Genomic DNA, 26,468 nt, shown 5'->3' with positions numbered 1-26,468 from the left:
CATACTATATTTGAAAGAGTCATGAAAGGCTTCAGGACACCCTGTCTTTTACAGACCAGCCAGAAATCTTTTGTTGTGAAATAAAAGATGTTTTTTCACTCATCAGAGCCAAGTACTACCCTTTTCAATATACTCATTTTAAGGGGAGAGGGGAAGGGCCAGTTTTCCTCTAAAGATTGGTTACTCCTGGAGCCATGTCAATACCAAACAGTTTCCCAGAAGTGCTGGAGAAGGTGGGCTTGACAAGGAAGCTGCCCAAGGATTCAGGGCAATGTACTTCACAAGTCACTTAGTGGGACTTATGCGTGAGTCACCAGCAGCAGAGACACCCTCGCTTTTGAAAAGTAAAACCCACAGAAGCAATGTAACAGCCACAACCCTTGAAATCTCCTCCAGCTTTTTGTTCCATCTAGGGCTGAATTTTTCCTATTTTTTTTTTCTTTTCTTTTCTTTTTTTTTTTTTTTTTGAAGATGCTTTCTTTTAAGGCCATGGTTTCTATCTGGTCAAGAGTGGGCTTAGGGTGAGGTAGCCTAAAGCTGCACAAAATTTGCCTGGGATCTTATCAGAGCTCGAACGGAACATGTTGGTTTCATCCAAGATGCTGTTCCGATTTCAGGTCCTCTGTCATTTCTATTTAATTCTTTTGTAAGAAACAACCCCTTGCCTCTGCTGTCTGCCAAGACTCCCAGACATCTCCTTCTGGGATGTACACATCTGTCCACCTTTGAAGAATGCTCTCTTGCTCTGCATCAGCCTTAGGAGCCGTGAAGGCACATGCATTTCTCACCTGGAGAAACTTACAGCGCACATGGGAAATGCAAACTGTTCTCCACATGTGTGTTATTCGGCTATTTAGGAACAAGACAGCATAAAGTAAGCTCTGGGAATGGGTGAACAGATTCCCAATGATGGTGGGCAACAAGCCTGCATTTGTGCCTAATGTTGAGTTCAGCCATCAAACCAAGCTGTCAAAGGAGAAAAAATAAAGGCAAAAGATAAAAGGGAACAGCCATATCATATAATATAATATTAAGACCCAATCCTCTTCTTGCTTTTGCTTGATGTATGTCACTGTGGTCCATTTTGTCCAGATCTTTTTTGGTTGTTATCACAGAGATGAGAGAAAAATCATATATATATGTACATTTACACATTGCATACTACAGCAGAGTAACATCCTTAGTTCTTGGGCCACAGGAAACCATGCTCCTTTCAAAGCCAGATGATCTGTACCTGTGCCTTTGTATCCACTTTTAAAACTAATGGGGAATCTGTGAACCATCTGTGTGCTGGACCATCTGTAGGAAGGATTTACACATTGAGTTTGACAAGTGCATTTAGCTTTTAAAAAACAGCTGAGGTCCCAGACTTAAAGAGCTTAGAAGCAAGCGCTTGAACCCATACCTTCTCATAAAATATAATTCTTATAACCCAAGAAACCCCTCAAATTTTGCAATCTTCACTGCCCCCTAGCGAGACTCTTCAAAAATGTATTTATACAGGAAAAAACGTCATAAAGATTGACAGAAGGGACTTCTCTTCAGAATGTATGCCTACTCTGGAAAAATCAGAACTAGAATTTTATTCAACAGTTACAATCCCAGGCACAGTACCTGTTCATGAAGCTTAGCTGGGAAATCAAATATCTAATTCAGGCAATGATGCGTGCACAGAGTGAAGAGAAATATTGAGGAAAAGGAGATGCTGCGGAAACGTTGAGGCCATTAACAGATTTTGATAGTGTTTTTCAATTTAATTTTACAGGATTTTTTTGGTTGTCATTTTTGGTTTTTTGTTACAATGGAACAATCCTTGAGAAGTACAAGCAACTGGAAAGCTCTCGTGATATGAACCTTTTGTGGCCGTAAAGGCACACCATGTGTGTTACCTGAGTTGTCCTTTGAGTCCGATTCAGAGTCAGAGGTCTCCGAGGATTCTGAGGTTTTCTCTGGCAGATGAGGAAGTTGTGCAATATCCATTGGAGTGTCCTTGTACTCTGGGTTACTGAGGAGGAGACAGCAAATATAAACACAATTGGATGGTTTGCAGTTTCATGGGTTTTTCCCTCTTTCATATCAAAGTTCAGGAACAAAGAACATAAATAGGAAGAACAGCAGAGCAAACACAGAAACACACGTTTTCGGCTCCTCAGAGCTTCACAGCAGGGATTTTATGAAGGTTTATTTTAATACTGCTGTCAAATACTTATATTGACCAGGTACTAAAACTCGTTTGATTCTAGTGAAGTTTTAGAGCTATCAAAGCATTCTTACTGAAGTGGGACACCACAGCTTGCGCAACATCTAACAGTAAAGCTACACTGTGCAATCATCCAACAACAAAATATCTCCATTTCGATCCCATTACTGTGCCTGGAAGGACAGAGAGGGTGTTTTAACTTTTCCAATATGTTTCTCTCCCACCGGCAATGTCTATTAGAGTTATCTCTGTAACAATGTTCTCTATCAACCTTGCCAGAGCCCTTTCAATACCTGTTTTTCTCAGTGTTCCTGTTTTCCACACTTTAATCAAGCAAACCGTACATGAAGTTAGTAAGAAGGTGCCCAGTTAGGGCTAGAGAAAAGGACCACTGCTCAAAAGAATTTGGCCAAAAATAGATTAAAAAAGGTTATATATTTTTTAAACACTGCACACATGCATCCACATCACCAAGAAACCAAAAGCAACCACTCTAACTATATGACAGATGCACATGTGCATGTTAAGATGCGTATGTTAGGGATAAAGAACTGTCAACACACCCATTATAATCATATCTTCATCTGCTCATGTGGTGCTCACCTGTGACTTGTTAGCAATGAACATGACTGCAATGTAAAAAAGCTACACTACCAGAGAAACTGAAAAAAACCCAACCCGATGCTTTTTCTTGGTTTGTACCTTTTAAAATGTGTTCCTTTCCCAAATCTGTGCCAAGGCAGGGGAACAGACACAGCTAGACATAACTGGCATAGGAATGTTGAAAATAAACAAAGTCTGTAATAATTTTTGAATAGTTGAGCATTTCTATGCAGTTCGAATTCCAGCCCGGTGATAGAGCAGAAAATCCACAGTCCTGCGTAGAACAATATGAGGCAGCACTGGGGGTGACTGGTACACTATTGCAATGACAGTGTGCCCATATCCAGCCTATTACAGCGTACTGTGAAAATTCAGAGTTCACACAGTTCACTTTGAAATGCCATTCTTATGATTATCATCTTTATGGTTTTGTCCTGACAAAGTGACTTTATTCTGTTGCATCCCAGCACAGTCCCGAAATTTGCCCCCTTCAAGCAAAAGATGTTTGAGGGCTTTCGCACTGTGAATAACAAGTTGCTAGAACAAGAACAGCATTAATCCTCCCTGTCACTATAATTAGTCTATCCTTTTACAGACAGCTGAATCATACTTTATAATGCATGGAAATGTATACAGACCAGTACTCCTGCTAAGACTAGACCTAATTATGCCTTGATCTGTCATTAAAATATTATTTGGACATTTGGATCTTTCACAGATTCCAGTACTAGGAGAAATCTAAATTAAAAATACAAAATCAGTGGAGAAGTTAATCTTTCTCTAACAGACCAGCGAATGGACTGCAGCAGCAAAATCAGGTTCTGGAGGCAGACTTTGGGAAGACTGTACTGCTTTTCTTTTTTTTGTCAGGTATATTCTGTTGGTAGAGAAAGTAATTTTTGTGGGATGTTTGTGGACTAGGTTCACCTATTGCCTGGAAAGCAGCAAAGGGACAGAGGCAACTGCTCATGATTCCTATGGACGCCTTTTCCAGCTAGAATATGAGCACATTTCTGGGCATTTTGAAGCCCTGTTAGGACTGGGGCAGTGAAGCTGTACTTCCAATTCAGAATTGGCAGACTTCAAGAGCTGCCCTCTTGAAATGCTGCGTTCTGCCTCGCTCTTGCAAAAGGAAACAAGATGTAACAGGATAAGGATATATTCAGAAATGCCTGTGCTCAATCATAGCAGGACAGAAACACACAAGCCCAAATGAACCCTCCGCTGCTGTGGAAGGTTTCCCACAGCATCCCTCAGTGCTCTCCTGCCAGGGGTTACTTCCTCCTCCTCCCCAAAAGGAAAATCAAAAGTATTTCAACATGCAAGTTTAGGCAGGCACAGTCTCTTCAGGGCTTGCTGGACTTGGCATAATAAGTCACAATCTAACCCCTAGACATCACTTTGAACTCTCGTGGCATCAAAGGGAATGTAACAAACCATGACAAGCAACTTGAAAGGAGAACAGGCCAGAAAGTGACAATTGCATTTCATGACAATCTCAAGGTTTCAAATTTTATTTGTTTGTTTGTTTGTTCTGCTCTGGAATGAAACAGAAAATCCCCCGATCTTATTGAACATTTTCACAAAACAGAATGTGTTGAAAGGTATTTTCAGATGAGAAAGGTCAGGTTTATAATTCACTGTCTCTCAGTGACTGTTGGGTCTTCCCTTGAGCTGAGAAACCAGTCCTTTAAAAATATTCCGGCTTTGGTAAAACAGAATTTCTCAGGGGAGAGCCTTTCATTTAAGATTCTACTACTATTTCTGTTTAAAATAGTTCTAATAGTTTAAAATAGTTTTAATTGCTATTTTTATTTTTAAATCCGATTTTGCATCCTTCAGTGTGAATACTGTCTGATGATTACAGGAGCTACATGCTAGTTCAAGGCTTTTCATCTCCCTCTGGAGTTAACTGGCAAACACCTCTGAGAGAGACATTTTTGCAGCATTCCAGAAGCCTGCTTCCATGCGTTTTCAATAACCAAATAAACGAATGCCCAACGCTTCACACCAGATTTTATAACACAACTACTGAAAGCTGGTGTGGATCATTTTTATCTTTGAGCTCAGGCTCAGTAGATTTAGGGCAGTGGAGGCAAGCAATAAAATGGTGGAGGGCTTATTTGAAGACTAAGGCAGCACAATAATTCAAGAGTATTCCAGTGTCCTGAGACATGACAGATGTTTCAATAAATATAACCAAATGGCACTGTTTTTGAGGTGGACCACATGAAGAGTTTTTCTCCTTAACGTTCTCCAGTAGGCAATTATTTTTTCCCTAAAACACTCACCAACAGAGAGAAGCAACAGAGACAGCAGTTGAAACGAGAGAAGTGACTGGAAGACCTACCTAAGAAGGTAATTGACCCAGATGATATTCTTCTCACTTGCGTTCTTGGCATTGACAGCTATGGTTGCACTAGACTGTATCCAGATATAACCTCCGTTCTTCTGCATCCAGCGGTAATACTTTGTTACACATTGACCCTTATTCAGCACTGGCAAAAAAATACAAAGAAAACAGAAGCACGATACAGTGCGTTTTAGAACTGTGGTAAAATGATCTGCATTGTACAACATGCCACAAGTAGGAGCAGAAGATATTTGGCTTCCTTTGGGTTTAATGCAGCATGCCAGTGAGATGACAAACAGGATCTGAAGTTCAGTATAGCTAGCTGTATGTTTTACAAGTTTTTAAAGTATGATTTTAATCTGTTTTTGGAAACTCTGGTGGAAGAAGAAAAGTAAAAAGAACTACAAATCTCTCTGGTTCACAGAATACTTATTGCTGTGTGGACATTTTCAAGGCACTCAATGTCAAACTGTAAAAAAAGAAAAGGAAAAAAAGAGGCAAATTTATATGTGATTTATTCATAGCTCCTAGGTAGACCTCTTTGAGATTCTGGATATTTGAAAGGTTTGGGAAGATACTCTACCCCTGCTGCTTTGATCATTTCTCCTTATTGCAGGCGATATCAACCACTGAACTTATACATCTGTTTCTTTGATCTTGTCAAACAGAATTTACAGTTCTCAGATGAACCAAATCTCCACTGGTCAGTGGGGGGAAAGTCTTGGGAGAATTTACTTTCTACCGGAGCAAAGTAAATCCACCAACAGACTGAGAAAGAGGCCTAAGGGAGGCACAGAATGGCTTGGTGGGAGCCAAAGAGTGACAGCTTTCTCCAATGTTTGAAGTATGCTAGGAAACAGAAACAAGTAAAAGCAATCAGTAATGTGAAACGGTGTTATTAAATGCTCACAGCAAGAAGGCTTAAAAATACAGATGTTTAAAGTAATACTTCAGCCAAAATATTGCCAGGTTGAAGCGAATTTGGCTTGTATCTGAGGTTTCAGTGTCAGGAGGAAGGGATGAAATGCAGATCTTTCAGTGGAAGGGAGCAGCACGGTTTTAAAGAAAACCTAAACTATGCAAAATCTGGGTACTATTGTTACTGGAGCACTTGCTCTCTCCTCTGCACTTCTCCCTAATCCCATAAAGCTTTGTGCACTAGAGGGCAGTGTGCATTCATACACACCACCTGCTTTTGTCATGTCCTTGTCTCCGTCTGCTAAAATGAAAAACCTCTAACTGCTGTAATAAATTTGGCTAAATTAGCTGCTAAATGGTTATCTCAAGTAATATGTATTTGCATTAATCATCTTGCTCTAAACCAGAACAAGCCAGAGTCCTAAAGACGTAGTAAATTCATATTGTCCATTTAATTACGGCTAATAAGTGCTTCATATACAATAGTTTCATGAAGTACATTTTGATTTTTTTTTGTAGAGGGAAAAGAAAAAAGTCACTTTGGAAAAGAATAAGTATTTAAGGCAGTTAAAGTTCCTACCATAAATGTGACAAACGACACTTTGGAGCTTTCAACTTAACCAAATGTCTATACCCCTAATTATACATATGAATGTATCTATATCTAAATCCTTGTACAACAGATATCTACAGAAAAAGATATTTACGAAGGCAACCATACAAACACAGATGCTTTCTTACCTCGGAGGGAACCCCCAGTCCCCACTCCAATTTTTCAAATACTGAATAAAAAAATGAATGTAAAAAAGTGCAATGTAAAGTGAATATAAAGTGCAAGTTAGGTTCAGCTGCAATATGAACAAATATTTGTGATCTGGGTCCTGTTGTTTTTCAGCAACCTCTAGTTAACTAGGTTTGTTTCTAGCAGAGATGCATAAGTTTCCCTAAATTTTTACTTTTGTATTTCAAGCTCTAAATATTCTGCTGTGATAATTCATTTGCTTCAAAACCTACAGCAGAATAAAGATAAAATATGAACAACTGACTACCCAGCATTTCTGTCAAACCAATGTTGTGTGCCACTTTAGAAAACAATCTCACAGAAATTAGCCCAACTTTATCAGTTATGAAGAATAAGGGAAGAAAAGTACTGCTGCAAGTTTTGATTACGGTAGACTTTTCCATTTCAGTAAAATAGGACATTCAAAATACTCTGCTTATAGCTGTCAGTAAAACTGATATGCCTGGAAGTCTGGAGTGATATTGGCTCCTTTCTGGAAGCCTGAACACCCACTGGTTTGTGCAGAAACTAGTAAAATCTATCTGCACTCATATCTACTAATTATACTGTCGTCTTTTTTATAACAGTTTTTATCTGAGGAGTTCACCATGCTATACAAATACCAAAGGATGAATCCTCACAACTGCCCACATGCACATCTGGAAGTCAAGGTACCAGGTGAGTCACCAGCTAGTGATGAAGAGCACACTGCAACTCTGCATAGTGATACCTATGAGGACCCAGATCCTCCAGGTCCTTCAGTCCATTTCATTCTAGACAAGTCCTTCCTCCTTCAGCACCTTTTATACTGGTTGTTGCACCACTGGAAAAGCCTATGTCATGAGCTGAATACAGCATTCATTTCAGAACTATGGAAAAAAGGGTGAAAATAAAATCTTTTAAGTTATTTCTGAAGGTAAAGGCACTTGCTGTTTCAAGAAAGAGAATTCAGTGCATCAGAGTTGCATACAAACCATCTACAGTCAGTTCAGGCTCCCAAATTACTATGCATCCAAAGAATATTTGAAATACTGTCTCGAAAATGAGCTTTCCATGAAGTTCATCTACCTGCAAATTCCCACTCTCTATTTGGCCAGCTCAGATATATTACCACATACACAGGATTTTCCTTCCTGCATCTGTCTAAAGCACGTTTCATATGAGAGATTTGTGGACCATGCTCTGAAGGAAGTCCCACGATTCAATATAAAAATTCTCTCTGTAAAGAGATTCTCCAGCAGCCCAGCTGTGCTGTGCTGCTAAATCTGGTTCTTACATCCTTTGAGAGCGAACTAGGTAACCCCAAGCTAGTTCTGAAAGCTCATACTATAGCTTGGGAAGAAATTTCTCGATGTGATGAAAGAGAAAGAATGAAAAAAAAAAATTCAAATATTTTCTAATTTATGGTGGTTTTTAGCTGTTAACATTGCCAAGCTGAAGCTTAGAAATTAGATGAGAATTTTGAGAAAACAAGCAACTAGAAGGACGCATCAGGAAGGGAAATCTATCCGGTTTATTGATAACCTAGTTATTGAGTAAAACCCAGCTTCATTTCGCAGGTACGGGGAGTCCATCAATGAAGTTACTGATTTTGAGAAGAAATGAAAGTAAAGAATCAGTCCACCCTAATCTCTGCTTGTGAAGTTATGTTTTGTTACTAGCAACAGACCATGCATTTCAGCTTAGCATAAACTTCTGAAAAAGTAATGCCATGTGGACCACGTACTGAACTTATTCAGACTGTACTTAAGGCAAATCCCTTACTGAGGATCAGGGTTCAGCTCTGTATTTTTGTACACTGAGAAATGCAGAGAGTTTTAAATTTCTATTTGTATTATGCATGGAGTATGCAGTCTGGCAGACAATGCGGTACGGGGGAAGGTGAAGCTTGTGACGGCATCGGTGGGATGGCTCGTGTGACTGAAGTTACACAGGGTTATACAGGACTGGGTGTATCAGTCCATTTGTAAGAATAGCAGGGGAGGTGAGTTCACTTACAGGCTTAGTTTATCCTGCTAGCCAATCCATAAGTCTCCAAAATGTTAATGGGAGTTACACATTTAAAAGAAAAAAGAAAAAAAAAAAAAGGCCTTGTTACTAAGCCATATTGTGTGGAAATACAGAGAGATCTTTCTAACACTGGGTTTCAGCTTAATAGCTCTCAGGAACAATCCCTACAGTGAGTCTAACTGGAAACAGGAGAATGAAAAAAATCTGAAATACTAGAAATAGGATGACAAATATATATATACACATATATATATATATATACACAGTTCAATCAAAGGGAATAACTGAGGGTTAATGTTTCAAAACTGGTGAACTTTACGTTAGCCGCACAGATATATTCCCTAAAATGGTGGATGCTAAACTTGACTAAAATTTGCTGAAATGTTACCTAGTTACTCAATTTGAATTCAGTGGTTAGCATGCAAGAAATGCACAGCATATTATGTTAAAAACTAAAAAAAAAAAAAAAAAAAAGAAAAATCTCACTTGTTTCTCAAAGTATGAATATATTGCTATGTACACAGTTCCCAACAGAGGGATTTCAGTTTTCCGTGGTAGCTTTGCGCACAGCAATATTCTTGTAGCAGTGGAGTGAAAGAGGGGGGAGAAGAAGAAACAGTCAGTGTTCTTTGCAGGAACCTATTTCTGTTAGAAAATCAAAATAAATCAGTACAAGTTTGTCTTCAGAAATATGGTTACAAAAAGAAAAAGAACATAGTTTCTTCCTGTAAGGCTGTTCTGAGAAATCAAAGCCAAAGCTTCTAAATAGTGAGTTGTGTTTTAAAAGAAGGAAGTAGCTTAATTCAGTTTGAAGAGAAGATGAAGAAATTGTGTATCAAAAGCAGTCTTTTAGCAAAGTCTCTTACAAAAGGACATTTTACTCATGTGCATATGCATTTAAAAGCTACACTATATTGCGTATTCAGGTAAGTATTGAGTAAATAGGAAATGATGAGATCATCTCACATATTCACACAGCTACACAAAGAGGCTCTTTATAATGGTGAAAATATCGAGGTTACATCTGCTGTGCTATTCACCCTTCTCCTTGAAATACCTTTATCAATGACTGGATGGTATTGATACTGAATTCCCCTTGTGATAAACTTATAAGAATATTTTTAATTTACTGCATGAGGATGAAAATGCCATCCTTAATACCATAGTCGGGTACTTAGCTGCAGCCACAAGTACTCTTTCTACATTCACAAAACTGGCAGACGAAACATGAAAAGGAATACTGACTCTTTAATCTCCACTTCTCCACCTAAGGCCCTAGGCAAGCTGACAGGGTAACTTCGTTCTGGAAACAGAGGGTTTTTTTATTTTTTTTAATTCTGGATTACTTTTTCTTCTGCTTTTGAAAACTGCGGGCTATAGGGGAATGAACCTGGCATAGACTTAAAACAAGAACAAGTTTCTTTATCTGAAAAGTTACAGTCCTTGATGCTTACAGGAAGGTCATTTTCAAAACCCACAGGAAAAACAGCATCACAGCCAGAAAGAGTGCATTAAGTGCCTTATTTGGTTGTAACAGAGACAGTTTTTCATTTATAACAGCTCCGAGGATCAAGTAAGCCTTTGATGTTGTCGAGACTTTTCTATAGATTTTGCAATTAGTGAGTTAGATGTTTTAAATAGTAGGTATCCACAATTGGATTTTAGCAATGAAAAGAAAGTACTGAGCAATATTTAGCAATGTTAAATGATGTTTGTCACCTAAACAGAACTATGAACTAGATGATAGGAGACCCGTAGACATTGTGTGAGCAAGTGTGTGCCATCTATATAATTCTCCACAAACACTTCAATTTTGGATTTACTACATGGGGTGGGGTGAGGAGGAGGGGATGTAAGCCAGGACAGTGTGCAAACGCGTTCTCTACCCACCAGGCCAAAAGTGTGGCCTCCACAGCAGGTTGCTTGGGGAAGAATGCCACCTTCCCATCACAAAAGTCCCCATGGATCACATTGCTCTACCTCCCATCATTGGAGGCAGTTGCTTACCAGCCCTGTGTGACTCCCAACAGAGTTCTCTTAAGAAAAATAGAAAGATTATTACTGTTCAGAAAAATATTTGTTCTGTGAAAACTGCATTTTACTCACCCCAGATGAGAGGAGAAAGCCCCGAGTGCTGGACAGAGAACATCTTTTTTAGGTTTGGGTAGGATGCAGTGTATTCTGTCAATAACACTGACTGAGACTTGGCTGCTATCGTGATATGAATATTAGACAATAATAATTGTTGGCTTCTAAATATAAATTCATACTTTCCAAAGACAAGCAAGAAGTAGTAGGTCAGATTTATGAAAGAAAACTGTATCTCACTGGTATGCAAACTCGCACCTAACTTCTTCATTCACCTGGGATAATTTTTTTATGCATACACAGGCACTCTAAAAATGCTAAGTGTGGCAACTGATTCATTGCTTACTTCTGCAGCATGGAATATTGTTTAATCTTCCAGTGTAGGGATGTTACATACATAAATACCTGAAAAATTAGGCAAAAATAAAGATCTTGTAGGAAAAAAAATAAGAAGCCTTAATCAACCATTTAGAAAAACTGGAAAGCTGAAGAATCTTAAAAAACTATGCAATATTTTTCCTGCCTCACTTTGCAGAAAAGCAAATCTTAAAAGTGGTCCAAGGCAAACTGTTAAAAAAATGTGGATTCCTATTAGGAACGAAGTTTGTAGCTCAAGGTCATCACTTGACAAACACAGTGAAAAAAGTCTTGCATGCTACATGTCCAGCTAGGGAAGAAGAGTAACTCTAAATAGTGCAAATAGTTTGGAAAAACATTAATGGATTTTGTAACGTATCCTAATCCCAAGACAGCGGTACCCCAGTGCTCTGAAAATTCCTAGCCTCTGCTAGAGATTCTGCCTTCATTTGATTCCAAATCATCTCAGATAAGGACCAGGAAGATGTTTTGTTTAAAATCAACCCTACGTTATCAGTTTATATGACATCAGTTCACAGCAGCAGTACAAATTTATTAAAGCTCAGCAATAACAGAAAAAAAAGCATTTCCCAGCACTAAGCACAAATCGTCATCTCTTACTTGAATAAGAGAGACGCTTTTCTTCCCCCCTCCCTTGCATGGTGGTTATAACACACCGTTTGCCCATGGTCTATCATGGAGTGACCTGCTACACTGCCTGGATGCACACAAGTCTATGGGACCGGATGGGTTACATCCAAGAGCGCTGCAAGAATTGGCAGACATGCTCGCCAAACCACTTTCCATTATTTACCTGAAGTCATGGCTAACTGGGGAGGTCCCAATGGACTGGAGGGTAGCAAATGTAGCACCCATCTACAAGAAAGGCAGAAAGGAAGATCCGGGAAACTATAGACCTGTCAGTCCAACCTCAGTACGAGGGAAGGTCATGTAGCAGATCATCTTGAGTGCCATTACAAGTCATATAATGGACAACCAGGGGATCAGGTCTAGTCAGCATGGGTATATGAAAGGCAGGTCCTGCCTGATGACCCTGATCTCCTTCTATGACAAGATGATCCGATTATTGGACGAGGGAAAGGCTGTGGATATTTTCTACCTAGACTTTCGAAAAGCATTTGACACTGTTCCCCATAGAATTCTCATGGAAAAACTGGCTGCTCATGGCCTGGACGAGCATACGATCTGCTGGATCAAGCACTGGCTGGCTGGCTGGTCCCAAAGAGTGGTGGTCAATGGAGTTAAATCCAGCTGGCGGCTGGATTTAACAAGTTCGCTGGCGGCGAACAACACAAGTGGTGTTCCTCAGGGCTCAGTGTTGGGACCATTTCTGTTTAACATTTTTATTGATGATCTTGATAAGGACATAGAGTGTATCATCAGTAAGTTCACAGATCACACCAAGTTAAGCGGGAGTGTTGATCTGCATGAGGATAGGGAGGCTCTACAGAGAGACTTGGATAGATAGGATTGATGGGCCAACGCTAACGGTATGAGCTTCAACAAGGCAAGTGCCGGGTCCTGCACTTGGGCCACAACAACCCCATGCATCGCTACAGGCTTGGGGAAGTGTGGCTGGAGAGCTGCCTGGCAGAACAGGACCTGGGGCTTCTAATTGACAAGTGGCTGAACATGAGCCAGCAGTGTGCCCAGGTGGCCAAGAAAGCCAATGGCATCCTGGCTCGTATTAGAAATAGTGTGATCAGCAGGAGTAGGGAGGTGATTGTCCCCCTGTACTCAACACTGGTGTGGCCACACCTTGAGTTATTGTGTCCAGTTTTGGGCACCTCAATACGAGAGAGATATCGAGGTGCTGGAGTGAGTGCAGAGGAGGGCAATGAAGCTGGTGAAGGGCCTGCAGAATAAATCTTATGAGGAGCAATTGAAGGAGCTGGGACTGTTTAGTTTGAGGAAGAGGAGGCTGAGGGGAGACCTCATCACTCTCTACAGCTACTTGAAAGGACATTGTAGAGAGGTTGGTGCCGGTCTCTTCTCATAGGTAATTAGAGATAGAACAAGATGGAATGGGTTCAAGCTGCAGCAGGGTAGGTTTAGACTGGACATTAGGAAAAAATTCTTCATAGAAAGAGTGCTCAGACAGTGGAATAGGCTGCCCAGGGAGGTGGTGGAGTCACCATCCCTGAATGTGTTTGAGACTCGTTTAGATGCGGTGTTAGGGGATGTGGTGTAAGGGAGAACTTTGTAGAGTGGGGTTGATGGTTGGACTCGATGATCCCAAGAGTCTTTTCCAACCTAAATAATTCTATGATTCTATGATTTAAAATTACAATTTTATAATTATGCTCACCAATAACTATTAAAAAGAGTATATAATTCTAGGTAGGATGTTTATTTTAAAATGTTATGTAGGTATTGATCAAATTAAATGATCGAATCATAATACATAATTCAATGTATCACTAGGTGCACTCTTCTATGGAAGCTTACAGCACGCATAACAGAAAACTTTTCTGTTTTCTCTATAGATAAAAATGAGGTGAATAAACTAACCAAATAAGTTTATTTTAATGATAAACTGGATTGAAAAATGAACACTGGATTTGTCTACCTAGTATTCTCTAGGTTTTCTTCTCTCTTTCATAACTTTTCTATTCCCTCATGATTTGTCTCTCTCCCCATGACTTTTAAAACTTCAATCCTGCCATAAAGTGATTTCCTTCTGCTAATATTGAAATGGTCGTTTAGAAACCCAAGCCTGCTTTGAACACCAACTTCAGACAGAACTTCCATTATCATTAATGAACTCTCTCTGTTCAAACTGGAGGGGAAAATGAAATCCCAGATCCAAATTTTGCCCTCAGCTACTAAAACGCAACATCAGAGGAGAAATTTGGCCCTGCTTGCTCAAGAAACTTAAATATGTCCTCCATCTCTCCACTAATATTAATGTCCATCATATGACAACCTATGTAAGATTAATGACTTTAGAACGTAACCCTTTCCATGCCAAATGCATCAGCAGACTATATACAACTGTATCTCCTACAAATAGGAAAAGAGATATAAGTTTCACAGAAGCAGATTGGCAGCAACATTAATTTTCTTTTTTAATTTCATAGGTTAAAGATGTTCTGTTTCAAGGGACAGGATCCCTTTAAATATGCTTTCATTCCTGGGATAAAAGTCCCTGTTTGGGTAATTGAACTGAGTGAAATAAGTGGTTTTCTCAGCCTAATCTCTAGAGAAAAGGGGTCCACAGCACAGTGTCATGGTGGCATGGCACAACTGAGTGTTCAAACACCCTTCTGACCACTACAAAGATTCAACACCATCTTACATTTGGCAGTAAACTGCATTAGACATTTTTAAAGCATATTGTACCTATCTACCATATGACTTCGTAAAAAGAAAAGAAAACAACCCAAAACTTTCCACCTTTCTCTACAAACCTTAAAAAGATAGCTTAACAGTAAGAACAACAAAAAAAAATCCCTTGTAAAATAAAAATAAAAGAACTGAATAAGTAAGCACCTTATGATTTTAGAACCAATACCTACCAATCTGTGGACATTGGATACAAAGGCTTCAGATGTTTGGCAGAGCATTCCCAAAAGTCCACTGAGCCAAAGTCCCGGACACCAGCCCTCTCCCTTTATAAGTTACCAGACATCAAAATCAACATTGATCTACCATTGGCTACATCAATCGCGGATGGCAAAGCTACAAGTGATTTATGCAGGTTCTTTCAAATGAGTGCTAATAAGACCTACTGCCACACCATCACACATCTGATATATGCTACACATTTTACTGATACTATTTTCATATCATTCCAGCTTTGAAAACTGTCTCCCTCAGACACATAAGGTCAACTGTCCGGACCTTTGAAGAATAAAAAGAAGAGAAAAAACCCCATAGCACTAATGTGTTTCTAAAACTCTGGAAAGATCTCTAACAGTTTCTTCACACCTTCACATAGGTGACATTTGAGGATGGAGTATTTCACAGCCTAGCAAACTACAAAAAAAATTCTTAATCCGTCCTTCATTTTCAATGGAGCAACACTGTTTCTGACTCAGACTACAACGTGATGTATGCTTTTTGTCTCAGTAATCTTGGAGGGAACCTCAGCAATGAAGGTAAAAAGATATGCAGCTGAAGTACTTTTCCCCTTCAATTTTAAAATGGCATACGTTTAGATTCTGTAGCAAAAGTCACCACAGAAATAGTTTAGTGGACAGAGCGGAGGTGAAGCTGCTGGAGGTGCACAGTAAAACCTTTTATTCCCACGGCTTTGCAATTTATCATGTGCTTCTGCAATCTACCATAAGAATAATATCAAAATCTAAATTCATCTTCGGGGTTGGAAATTTTGAGCACAAAGAGACTTTTAAAAAAAAGAAAATGATTAAGGGAGTAACTGGGAAACCACAGGTTCCCAGCAGAAGCGGCAGCTCTGCCTCCATTCTATAGCCCCTTAATGCAGCAGCTGTACTTACACGGGTGGTACTACATGTATTTTTAATGTAAAAATAGGAGAAGAGTTTAGGTGTAACTTTCAACTGACTGTGAGCTATGGAAGACTTACAATGGAGAGACTACAAACTGAAACGGGAACGTGTTAATCAGTATTGCATTAAGCAGATTTAATTTGAAGATGAAATAGCATTAGGAATTAAGTTAAAGGGTTATTGATGCAAACTATATCGGAGGTATCTTGCAAAATAACGGTATATTGCTAAGCTATAGAAGGCCAAACTCTGCAATTAGGCTCAGCGGCTAGTGTTTTAAATAGCTTAAATTTTTAGCTTTCTAGAGTTTTCTGCTTTGTTTACTATCCAAAAGATCTGATGCTTCTGATAAACTCGCTCATATACCTTACACACAGAAAACATTTGTGCAATAGCACACAATTTGCATGTGAAAAACTTAGCCACAAAATATCATGAAGATTAGAAATTTATCCAGATTTAAAATGATATCTAAATATTTATATGGATAATTAAAATACCAAATATTATAACAGTGACAATCGTCCTCCACAAAAAAAAATGTAAGCAGTGGTATAAATTCTCATCTTTCAAGGAGTGAACCAACCGTGAGTTAATATTGTATTATGGAGAAAACAAGGGTGCAAGGCATACATAATTGCACTTTGCAAAGTGTTTCACCCCTTCTTCTAAAGAAATAACCAGCCTTGGTCAGAGAGCAGACAAAGAAACTAAGCTAGGCAGAGCAGCATCTCTCATAACCCAAAGAAGTACTTGCAGGAGCAAACACAACATCTGCAGGATTTCAGAGCACAGCTAAAAGGCACGAAACATCCACGCTCTCGGTGAGGTGCACTTCCTTAAGGTTCATTAGGACTGAAAAACAAAGACTAAGCACGGGCTAAAACCAAAGTCCATGCTCATTTTTTTCCTGGTATGAATCAAAAAGCTGTTTTCTTTATATGCTTCAGTTTATTGTAGTTTCTTATCTCCTGTTCCCTCATCCTGAGCTATCACCACTATCTCCAGTCAAAAGGACACAAGGATGGCAGTCTCCAACACAAAAATATTTGCTGGCCCATAGTATGGACAAATAGGAAGGTGCAGGTGGTCAGATCAACACTTCTGCAATACTTTGAAAACAAGATACACTAGACTGTCATCAGGATGCCAGGAGGGCTTGGTTTAAGAATTAGCTAAAAACCAGACATTCTCTAAGCCTAATTTAGAATCAATCTTGCTTTTTAGTGATGATAATAAACTTGTACAAACATGAGATTCATTTGTATATTTTAGCATTTTACTTCAGTCCCAGAATGCAAAACCTGACATTGGAATCAGTTTGATTTTTTTGGTGATTGAAGATATTAAGCACTACAAGAGCATTGAAATTTCGATCTGATTAGGATAAAAATTCCTCAGGATCAAAACACTTCTTTTTTTCCCCCTACAGTTTTACTAATTGTGTGCTACTTGACATTGCAGAGTTATTCCACAGCATGATAGCAAAATATGTGAAGTGTATTTTACTGTTAGAAATTATCAACTCATTCTATTTGTTTTTCATGTGTTTGAGGTTATTAAGAGAATAAAAAATTATAACTGATGTGCACAAGTTAAAAGGGTTAGTTCAACTACAGCTGGTAGGCTAAAGCACTAAGCAATATTTTGTACAGCAATAGAATTTTTCTACTGAACATACATAAAAGAAATCATGAATATATAACTGCTTTAAAAGCAGACTGAGGGGGTAATATCCCTTGAAAAATAGGGGAGCCATGAAAAAGGTGAATGTGGAATAGTTTATTTTCAGAAAGACTGGATTATTCTAACCACTGGAAACCAGATAAAGTAGATCAGAGGGAGTGCTACCAAACATACTCATCAGAGACCTTTGCTTTATGGGAAATGAACTGCCCTGGCTCACTGTTCCTGAGGAACTGTATTTCTTATAGCTGTAAATCAAATCCTGAAGAAACAGGATGATATTTTCTAAGCAATAGCTGAGGACAACAAGTATCTTTTTTGTCAGTGTCAGGTTTCTGAATTTAGACCTCAATTAGGATTCCAAAATGAAAAAGCACATATTATATACCAACATATACTTGTGACAGTGTTCTTGCAAGCAATATATTAATTTTCAAATGGTGGCACGTTGTCCTATATTTGTCCAAAAGTATATTCATGGCTGCCTTCAGCGGTCTTGACTTCTGTCCTTCCTTGCTGCTTTCTTAACGACCTTCATTGAACAGTAACATCAAATACTTGATGTTCAATGAAGATCATTAATTTTCTTCAATTAAATGGAAGATGTATGCTCTTACAGCATATGACATCCATTCATTCTTAGCAAGAAAAGTACTTCTTAAATCAAAAATGGATGTTATAGAGACCTCTGTATGATAACAGTGTCAACTAAAAGAAGGCACATACCCACAGCGTCGTACTCTGGAGAGCAGCGAGTGTCAATTACCCTTGCTGAGCTCTACAGACAGTGCTAAGACCTGATATAACATAATTTTATTAATCTGCTAGATTTCTGATATTGATTTGACGTAAAATGTATCCTGCTAGTTTTAATATCAAGGATATTTTCTTGTCATTGGAACAAGGGCAGTTCTATCCATGCAGGGGCTCATGGCTCGGTGAAAGCGTATGAACTGCCCTACGCTTGACATGCAGTTCTGCCCTGCAATGTTTCTATGCAGAGGTAAGTAAAGAGAGGATCTGATCACCTTCGCCATTCTTACAAGTGGAAAAATAGAACGGGGTGGGGGGCACTAGGGGTCTTTCTAGGGTGTTAGTTCGAATGTAATACATTCACCCAGAATCACATTCAATTTCAACTCTTTCATGCCCCCTGTCCTAATGAAGAGCTCTGCCGCACTCAGCTAGGATTAGGGACTGTATCTGAGCCAGACTATAGCTAGACCAGCAATTTTTGAGGGCTCGGATTCAAAGACAAGTTGTTGCAGCTTAGCCAGTTGCTGTGTGTCAGCTGAGCCAACAGCTGAGCCATGATGCTGGACGGTGTACAGCCTGTTAGACTAGAGAACACTTTAACTATAATCTCTGTGAGAGACACAGTGATATGTCAGGATTCTATCAGCAATTTGTTCAACAAACACAGCGAAGATGAACAAATAAGAAGTTTCCCAAACTTCTGAAACCAAAAAGCACTATAAAATGGGAAACAGATTAATAAGGTAGAATTGTAACACCAAACAATTGGCTGGGAGATTTGTGAAAAAGCATGATCGCTGAAAGCGTGAATGAAACAAGACAGGAACAATATCCCTAAACCTTTTACTTCTGTTTGAAAAAACTGATGCTTCAATAACTTGTGGGACCACCACCATGTATTATTGTGTTGAAATAAATGCAGGCATATGTAGGGTTAGAATATGAATGTTGTTTTATTAATCCACAAGGGCATGAAGCTATAACTAACATAAACCTCTGAGTAGAAATCTTGACCCCACTGAACTTAATGGAATTTTTGCCATTTGTTTCACTGGGGTCAGAATTTTAGTCCATATAAATTTGCTTTCCTAGGGCCTAATCCCCATGTCCATTGAAGCCAATGAAACCTTTTCCATTGAGTGTAACTGACCTTTCATTAGGACGGCAGTTCCCTTACAAAAGACTGTTGTCACTGCTATAGTCCTGCAGACCTTCTTCACCATTATACTTGTTATGGTCACATTCCTGAAACTGCTTTGTCTTCTTTTATCTGAGATAGCATTAACAAGGCCTGGTTTTCAAAGTTTCTAATGGGCTGCTATGATCTGAAACCATCAACAAACCTCTTGATTTTTCCTGTGTGATTTTGTGCAACATTTTCTTCTTTACTTGTTTTCCTCTTTGATGTCTTTGAATAACCTGGATGAGAAGGCAAGATGTACTGGTCTTACTTTTTCCATTTTTTTCTTATATGTTGTCAGTGAATAGGCAGAGTAGCAGTTTTATTTGTGTTTCTTTTTACCCTTAGATCTACTGCTGCAATTTGGGATTCTTCCTGTTTTAATCTTTAAAATTTATTTTCTCTCCGGTAAAAATCAATCAAGATTTTTAGCTGCATTCTGCAGTCCTCCATCAAACACAACCTTTTCGGATTGCTGCTTTCTCAAGTCCCGCTTCTACTTTTCAATATGGCTTTCTAGCCATTGTTTTAGCTTCCAGTTCCTCTTCAAAAAATTGCATAATATTGCTTTTTTTCATTGTATTCTCAAGCAATTATTTCCTATGTTGTACTGGCAAATGTCCTGCATTGTCTATTTTGGGGAACTGCAGTTCTGCTGGGTTTTACCTTCTCCAGCTAGTGTCTGCAAGTTTCTGAATTTTAGCTCTAATTTTATTTTAACTAAACCAGGAGGATTTTCTCTTTCTAGTTTGGTTTGAACTTGATTTTCTAGGATGGACAAGTTGCTATGAAGTGTTTTGGGGTTTTGTGATTTCTTTCTCTCGGTTTTTCTACAGAGCTTTTTTTCCAAATGCTAGAAAAGTCAAGCATCTCTCTGGGCAAAGATATGAGCCACTTCAGCTTCTGCAGGAGATATAATAGGCAGGTATTCTTCCTGAGCTATTCCCAAGTCTAATTTAAACTTGAAGATCTTTCATCCAGAGCATGAGTTCGAACAACAAGAAAAGACAAATGCAAAGTCCTGTACCTTGGATGGACTGATTCCTTGCAATGGCACAGGCTGGGGATTGACTGGGTGGGTTGTTGCTTTGCAGAAAAGGACCTGGGGGTCCTGGTAGGCAGTATGCTAAGCATGAATCAGCAGTGTGCTCTGTGGGCTGTATGAAAAAGTGTAGAGCCAGTAGATCACACAAAGTCATTGTTCCCCTTCACTCATCACTCCTTAGATTGCATCTGGAATCTAATTTTAGGCTCCCAGCCAAGGATATATATTGACAAACTTCAGTGAGCTTAGCAGTGGTCTGCCAAGATGGTCAGGGGCTGGAGTACTTGCCCTGTAACGAAAGGCCGCAGGACCAGGCTTGGTCAGCCTGAAGAAAAGGTGGCTTTGGGGGGACATAACCGCATACCTGTGAGGAGGTTATTGCAAAGATGGAGCCATGAGCTGCACAATCAAAACAGGGAAATTCCAACTGGATAGAACGAAAAAAAAATCACTGTGAGGATAATTAAGCCCTCATTAAAGATAATTGGAACAGGCCACTCAGAGAAAGAAGTTGTGGAAAGTCTGACCTTGCAGGTTTTCAAGATCAACTAGACAAACTGCTAAACAATTTGCTTTGCTTTGAATCAGCGTTGATCCTGTTTCGAGCATGAGGTGGGACTACATGGTGTCGCAGAGTCTCTTCCAACCTGAATGATTCTATGAACATCTTTTTCCTACAAGCCAAGGGAACAACTATACATAAAAGATGTAACCAGCCTCATCTATTGAAAAAAAAATAGCCCAGCAAGAATAATTATGCTATAGCCACACAGCCAAGTTTGGAACCTCACTGTGCTGGGTGTTGATAACAGGAGAAATTCCCTGCGTTCACAAAGCTTGAAATCTAATCAGCTAAACTGGACGTACAGTGAGAGCAGGAACACAGTAAGGTGAAGTGATTTTCTAGAAGACATTCCTGTCTCCAGGGTCTCCTGTGTCCTAGTCCAGTGCTTATACACTGGACCACACTGCACTCACACCGTCTGCATAGGTCTCTCAGTTTTCTGAAGATGAATGTTTCATAAAGCATATTCTATTTCAGTGAGAGGTGGTCATTCAGAAGATTAAGGTCTTTTTCAAATGGGATGTTCATCTCTGCCAGGTGGTATGTTAAGTCTGAGTCATAAATATATTTTATTTCCTTGGTCAGATAGTGCAGTGGAAGTGCAACTTGTCATTTTTGACTTCCAGTTTCAAGAGCACCAAGTAAATTTCTGAATTTGTTCCTTCATTTCTGAGCAACTGACATATTCTCCTGGACATTAAACACTCAAAATGCAAATGATGCAAAATTACTTTGTTTATTATTTTGGATAGTTGATTTTATTTTTCCCACAGAAATGTATCTAACCTGACCTTCTTATGCAAAATGCACTTTACCTTCTACAAACTTCAGGAACTATTTGAAAGCTTTACAGAGCTTGATACTGTTGTTGGATGCCAGATATTATCATAGAAGCTGCCCCTGTTCTCCGGTTTTCCAGTTGTAGTTATCCTCCTATCTTGCAGATCAAGCAAGTACTTTCGGATTGAAGATTTATACTGCTTTCTATTGTAGTTGCATGGTTTTGCAAAAGCTAATTAATACGGCTGTATTTGGGTTGCTGTGCTTTTACTAGGAAATGCTAGCAGGATATGGTGCAGAGGAGCAGAGTTATTCAAATCCAGGACCCTGAATTTAAGAAGCAGTTTGCAGATAGTCTTTTACATTAAGAAAAGCACACACATCAATCATAAAAGCAGTCCGTCTCTGAAACTTCCAAAGAATTATCTGGCTTCACTGCAGGCACAGATAAATTAGAGATTATGGGCCTAAGTCTCTTTTCGCGCCAGGGTAAATCAGAAGCCCCATCACTGAAGTCAACAGATCTCAACAAGAAAAGAATTAGGCCCTATGGCTTTTAATAAGAGGAATACAAAGAGTTTAATTACAGGAATCAAGCTGAACCTCCCTTCCCCCATACACATATGCACATCCTCCCTGGTAAGGTTTGTCTCTTGTAACATTTTTGTACTTCTTTTATCCTTATCCTGATCAGGTATTACTTGTGTGCAAATAACGGGGACTTAGATGCTCCAGGGATGGGGCGATTTATACGTTAATACACAGGGTGGTTAAAACACTGGTAGACCTGTAGCTCAGTTCCGCACCAGTGAAATCCCCATATGCTGCAGTTTTTGACCTCCACGTTATGACTCAGAAATAAAAAACGAAGAGAGGAGTTCATTTTCTGTGCTAGGGAGGGAGTTTCTCACCTAAGCAATACCTCTTTGAAGGAGTAAAATAATCCACAGTACGTGTAAATGAACAGCTGCTGGGAACTCTGGTAATACAAATATATTTCTTTATTTCCACATACGTGAACAATCTTATATGTCTATAAAAAGACTTAAAAATAAATCATACAAAAAGTTATATTTGACCCACCCTCTATGAAACCCTGTGTCAAAAAAAGCAGGTGCAAGATGAAGACCCCAGTCATGGAAAATAAATAATAGTTCAGGAACAATCAAGTGTTGTACCAGATTATTTTGACAAAAATGGAAGTACTTACAGTCTAAGTGACTATGTCTGATGCCTTCCACATCTTCAGCATGAATGAAGTGGTAACATCGCTTTCCTACGATATCTACAGGGGTCAGATCCATATAATCACTAATCCTAAAAAGGAAAAAAAATATACAGCCTATAATTCAAGAAGGAAGAGTATACAAGAACTGTCAATTGGCTCAGACTGCTAAAAACTTTTTTCACCACTATAGTAATTTGAATGTAATATCTGTACAAACAAGACACAGCCTTAAAGAAGAAAAAAAAAATGTTTTTTAAAGAAACCTTGAAATCATTTTATCCATTTAAGTAAGTGGAAAGTTAAATTTTAGTGCATATTCTCCCCCTAGCATAACACCAAGACAATATAATTCCATGAAATTGTAAAGCATTAGCAACAATCTAAAATCCTCATTAAAAGACCAAGATGATTCAAGGTTACATAATAAAGTAAAAACATGTTATGTTTATAACAAATGATTAGAGACACATTTCATTTCAACAGATTGGTCTTCTATTGGGTATATTCATAAAAAAGCTCTTCAACCATTTCTTGGCACCAAGTCCAAACTGATATTTCAAGGGATATAATTTAAATGCTGAGACATACAGATGCCTCAGGGTGTTATCTTTTTTAGTCTAATTCATGGGGGAGCTCAGCTTTCACTCTGGGCCCTTTCAACTGGGACTTTGTTGTTTATTGCACACAGAAACTTTAAAATCTATTCCGCAGACCTTTGTGTGCGCGCGCCTGTGTGTGTGTGTCTGCGTGCTTGTGTCTGTGTGCGTGTGTAAACTTCTGTTATGGAGTGTCAAGATGTCAATTCCTGAAATGCAGTACAGAAAATAACAGAACAATTGGAAAACGCCTTGCTGACACAAGCATTTAAAAGTATGTCTGTTTTCTGGAAACAGAATAATTTTTTAGGGTTTGAAATCTGCTCCAATCATTGGGGTTAAGGCCGCTTTGCAATTGTAAGATATAATTGCCATCCGTTTAAGGGAGTCGTAAGAAACACCAAACATCTTCATACAGCCAGAGAGCTGAAACTACCGGGGTGTGATCCTGAGGGAGGCCAGTGGGGAGGCTAAGACAGAAACCAAACTGCGTAGGTCTGGGGGGTTCCCAGCAAGCAGACGGGGTGAACACAGACACCGAGGCACTGTGTAGCAGAGCTGCGTTTGCCTGGCTGTGTGAGGCAGCGAGAATGCACAGACCAGAAAGAATGAAGGAGAACAGAAGCATTAGACGGCACTGCCGCAGCACTGGTGCTTTGTCCCAGTTAGAAAAAAAAACAAACAAACAAACACAAAAAACATCACAGGTAAAGCAGGTGGACTCATATTTGCTAGTAAAAATTGCAAATCGTGTTTAGCACAAAACGCAACAGCCTTCTCCCACTTTCATGACAGAGCATGTTGAAGGATGTGCACACAACAACTGCCCAGTAGTTAATAGCACTTAACCAAATGTGGGATACACATCTGGGGATACCTGCCTAATGTTTAACACAAACCACAGCTGAAAAGCACCGCTCCTACCTTCTCACAGAGGACACAATTCACCAGGATAAAGACAAATCTGGAGCGGTGGCACTGGGACTCCCTATCCCTCCTGCTGAGTTCCTCCACTTTGGTTGCACAGTGAATTATGGGCTGGGAAATAAAGGACCTGGGATCTCTGCCCAGTGATAAGAAAACTCACCAAAAGGAAAGGAATCTGAGATTTAAAGATTCCTCTGCCCTGGACTATATATTATCTTTTTATACTAAACTAAGTGCATACACAGTCCCTGGAGCAGGAACCGGAACTCAAGTCTCTCCCCCTCCCATGTCTACACTCTCCTCACTGGCACACTCTGCTGCCTCTTCTCTGGCCCAAGAACTGTGCGCTTTCTGCTAGGAGCTGGCTCTGCTTCAAGATCAGGAAGAAGAAATCCCACCCTGTCCGGCCTAGTAGAAAGGGGCAATGTCCAGGTAGGTCACTGCCCTGTGGCGTACCCCCGGCTGCATGTGCTACAGTCCATTCTGCTGTATTTTGCTTCTCTGCAGCAGCATGTTTCTGTAAAGTCTTCACAGATAAAAATGAACACAGCAAAGCAACTGTGGAAGCAGATTCCTAATCCCTTAAATTTAATGCTAATATTAAGAAAAAGCTGTTTCAAACAGATGTACGAAGGACACAAGATTTTTGATGAAAAAAGAGGAAGAAGGAACGGAAAGAATATCCAGATGCAAGTGATGATCATTGTCAAGCAATGACACCAAAACCAGAAGGAAAAGAAACTACACCAAACAGGACACTCATGCTTATATCAAAGGTAGCAAAGATGGAAAACAAATAATACACACAGGCGAAAAAAAGAAATATAGTATGTCTTATAATACTAGTTAGGAGACAGATCTGTGGTTACCAAGCCCTTTGACAAAATAAAGCAACGGGTTGATGAGTAGCAACTCGGTTCTGCTGAATACACAGACCTGATCCTGTAAAACATAAGCACAGGCTTGTGTTTGAGCAGATCAGTGGTTCCACTGACTTACAGGACTGTTAACATGATTGAAATTTAAAGGTAGGTATATGGTACAGTGCTTTGCTGAATTAGGACCAAATTGTGCACACATTTGCAGGCTTGAAGCAGCTCTCGACACACGACTGTTTCTGCATATCTGAAGGAGTTATTGGCAACTACCGTTATGGCTAACGGACCAAACCTCTTGCCTTTGGAAAACACGATGTTCACTGGGTTATTTCCTTTTGGGCATATATTAGCAGATATAGCCATAGCAGTCCACATTAAACTGGGCTATAGGCTCTCTCCAGGTGGTCTCCAATCACTAACAGTTGACACTGAAAACACACAGACTGATGTTGTACTCTAGCAGCAGTCTCTTCATTTTGCTTTTAGTTATTCATCACTGTCTAAGATGCTTTGTCCTCTGCAGGTGCTTTTCTCACTCCACTGACTAATAAAGAAATTCTAGACAATTTTAGACTATGTTTAGATGACAGGAATCCCACATTTGGAAAACAGACATGGATTAACATACCGCATTTTAGGCAACAAAATTTTACATCCCCATTTAACACTCTCAGAACAAAATATTACTTGTTAGAAACAGCCAGTGCAGTACCTAATGGATCTTGTCTCAAAGGGAAGCTAACTGTTGACTAGTTTGTGCACCGAGTCCAGGACTCTGATGCAGATCTCTTGATTCAGAGCAAAGTAACAAGATGCACCCAAAGACTTGAGTAATGTCACTCCTGTTCCCTGCTGTTGCAAGCAGGCAACCACTTGGAAAACTAGGAGTACTATTGATCTCACCCCTGCTGATCCAATGGTCCACTGTGAGCATTCATTTCAGTTAAGTAGCATGGCTTCTGCTCCATACGCCCTGCAGCTGCCAGTAACTCCCCATTGCTCCATAAATAGTGCTCACAGCTTT

The 26,468-nt window shown here is 39.4% G+C and overlaps 1 protein-coding gene across 7 annotated transcripts in view; it reads right to left on the bottom strand.

Annotated features, from left to right (window-relative positions):
- Positions 1 to 26,468, bottom strand: part of NPAS3 (neuronal PAS domain protein 3) — a 627,172-nt gene that overhangs the window by 5,189 nt on the left and 595,515 nt on the right. For all 7 annotated transcript variants that reach the window (XM_074585122.1, XM_074585125.1, XM_074585124.1 and 4 more), the window contains 3 exons: positions 23,026 to 23,132; positions 5,154 to 5,301; positions 1,890 to 2,005 (listed from right to left, as the gene is read on the bottom strand). In XM_074585122.1, the coding sequence (XP_074441223.1) occupies positions 1,890 to 2,005; positions 5,154 to 5,301; positions 23,026 to 23,132 (371 nt within the window). The remainder of the gene's footprint in view (positions 1 to 1,889; positions 2,006 to 5,153; positions 5,302 to 23,025; positions 23,133 to 26,468) is intronic.

The sequence above is a fragment of the Larus michahellis genome, chromosome 4 (assembly GCF_964199755.1).
Source record: "Larus michahellis chromosome 4, bLarMic1.1, whole genome shotgun sequence".
Taxonomy (NCBI): Eukaryota; Metazoa; Chordata; class Aves; order Charadriiformes; family Laridae; genus Larus; species Larus michahellis.
This window is presented reverse-complemented; position numbering and strand designations above follow the sequence as displayed.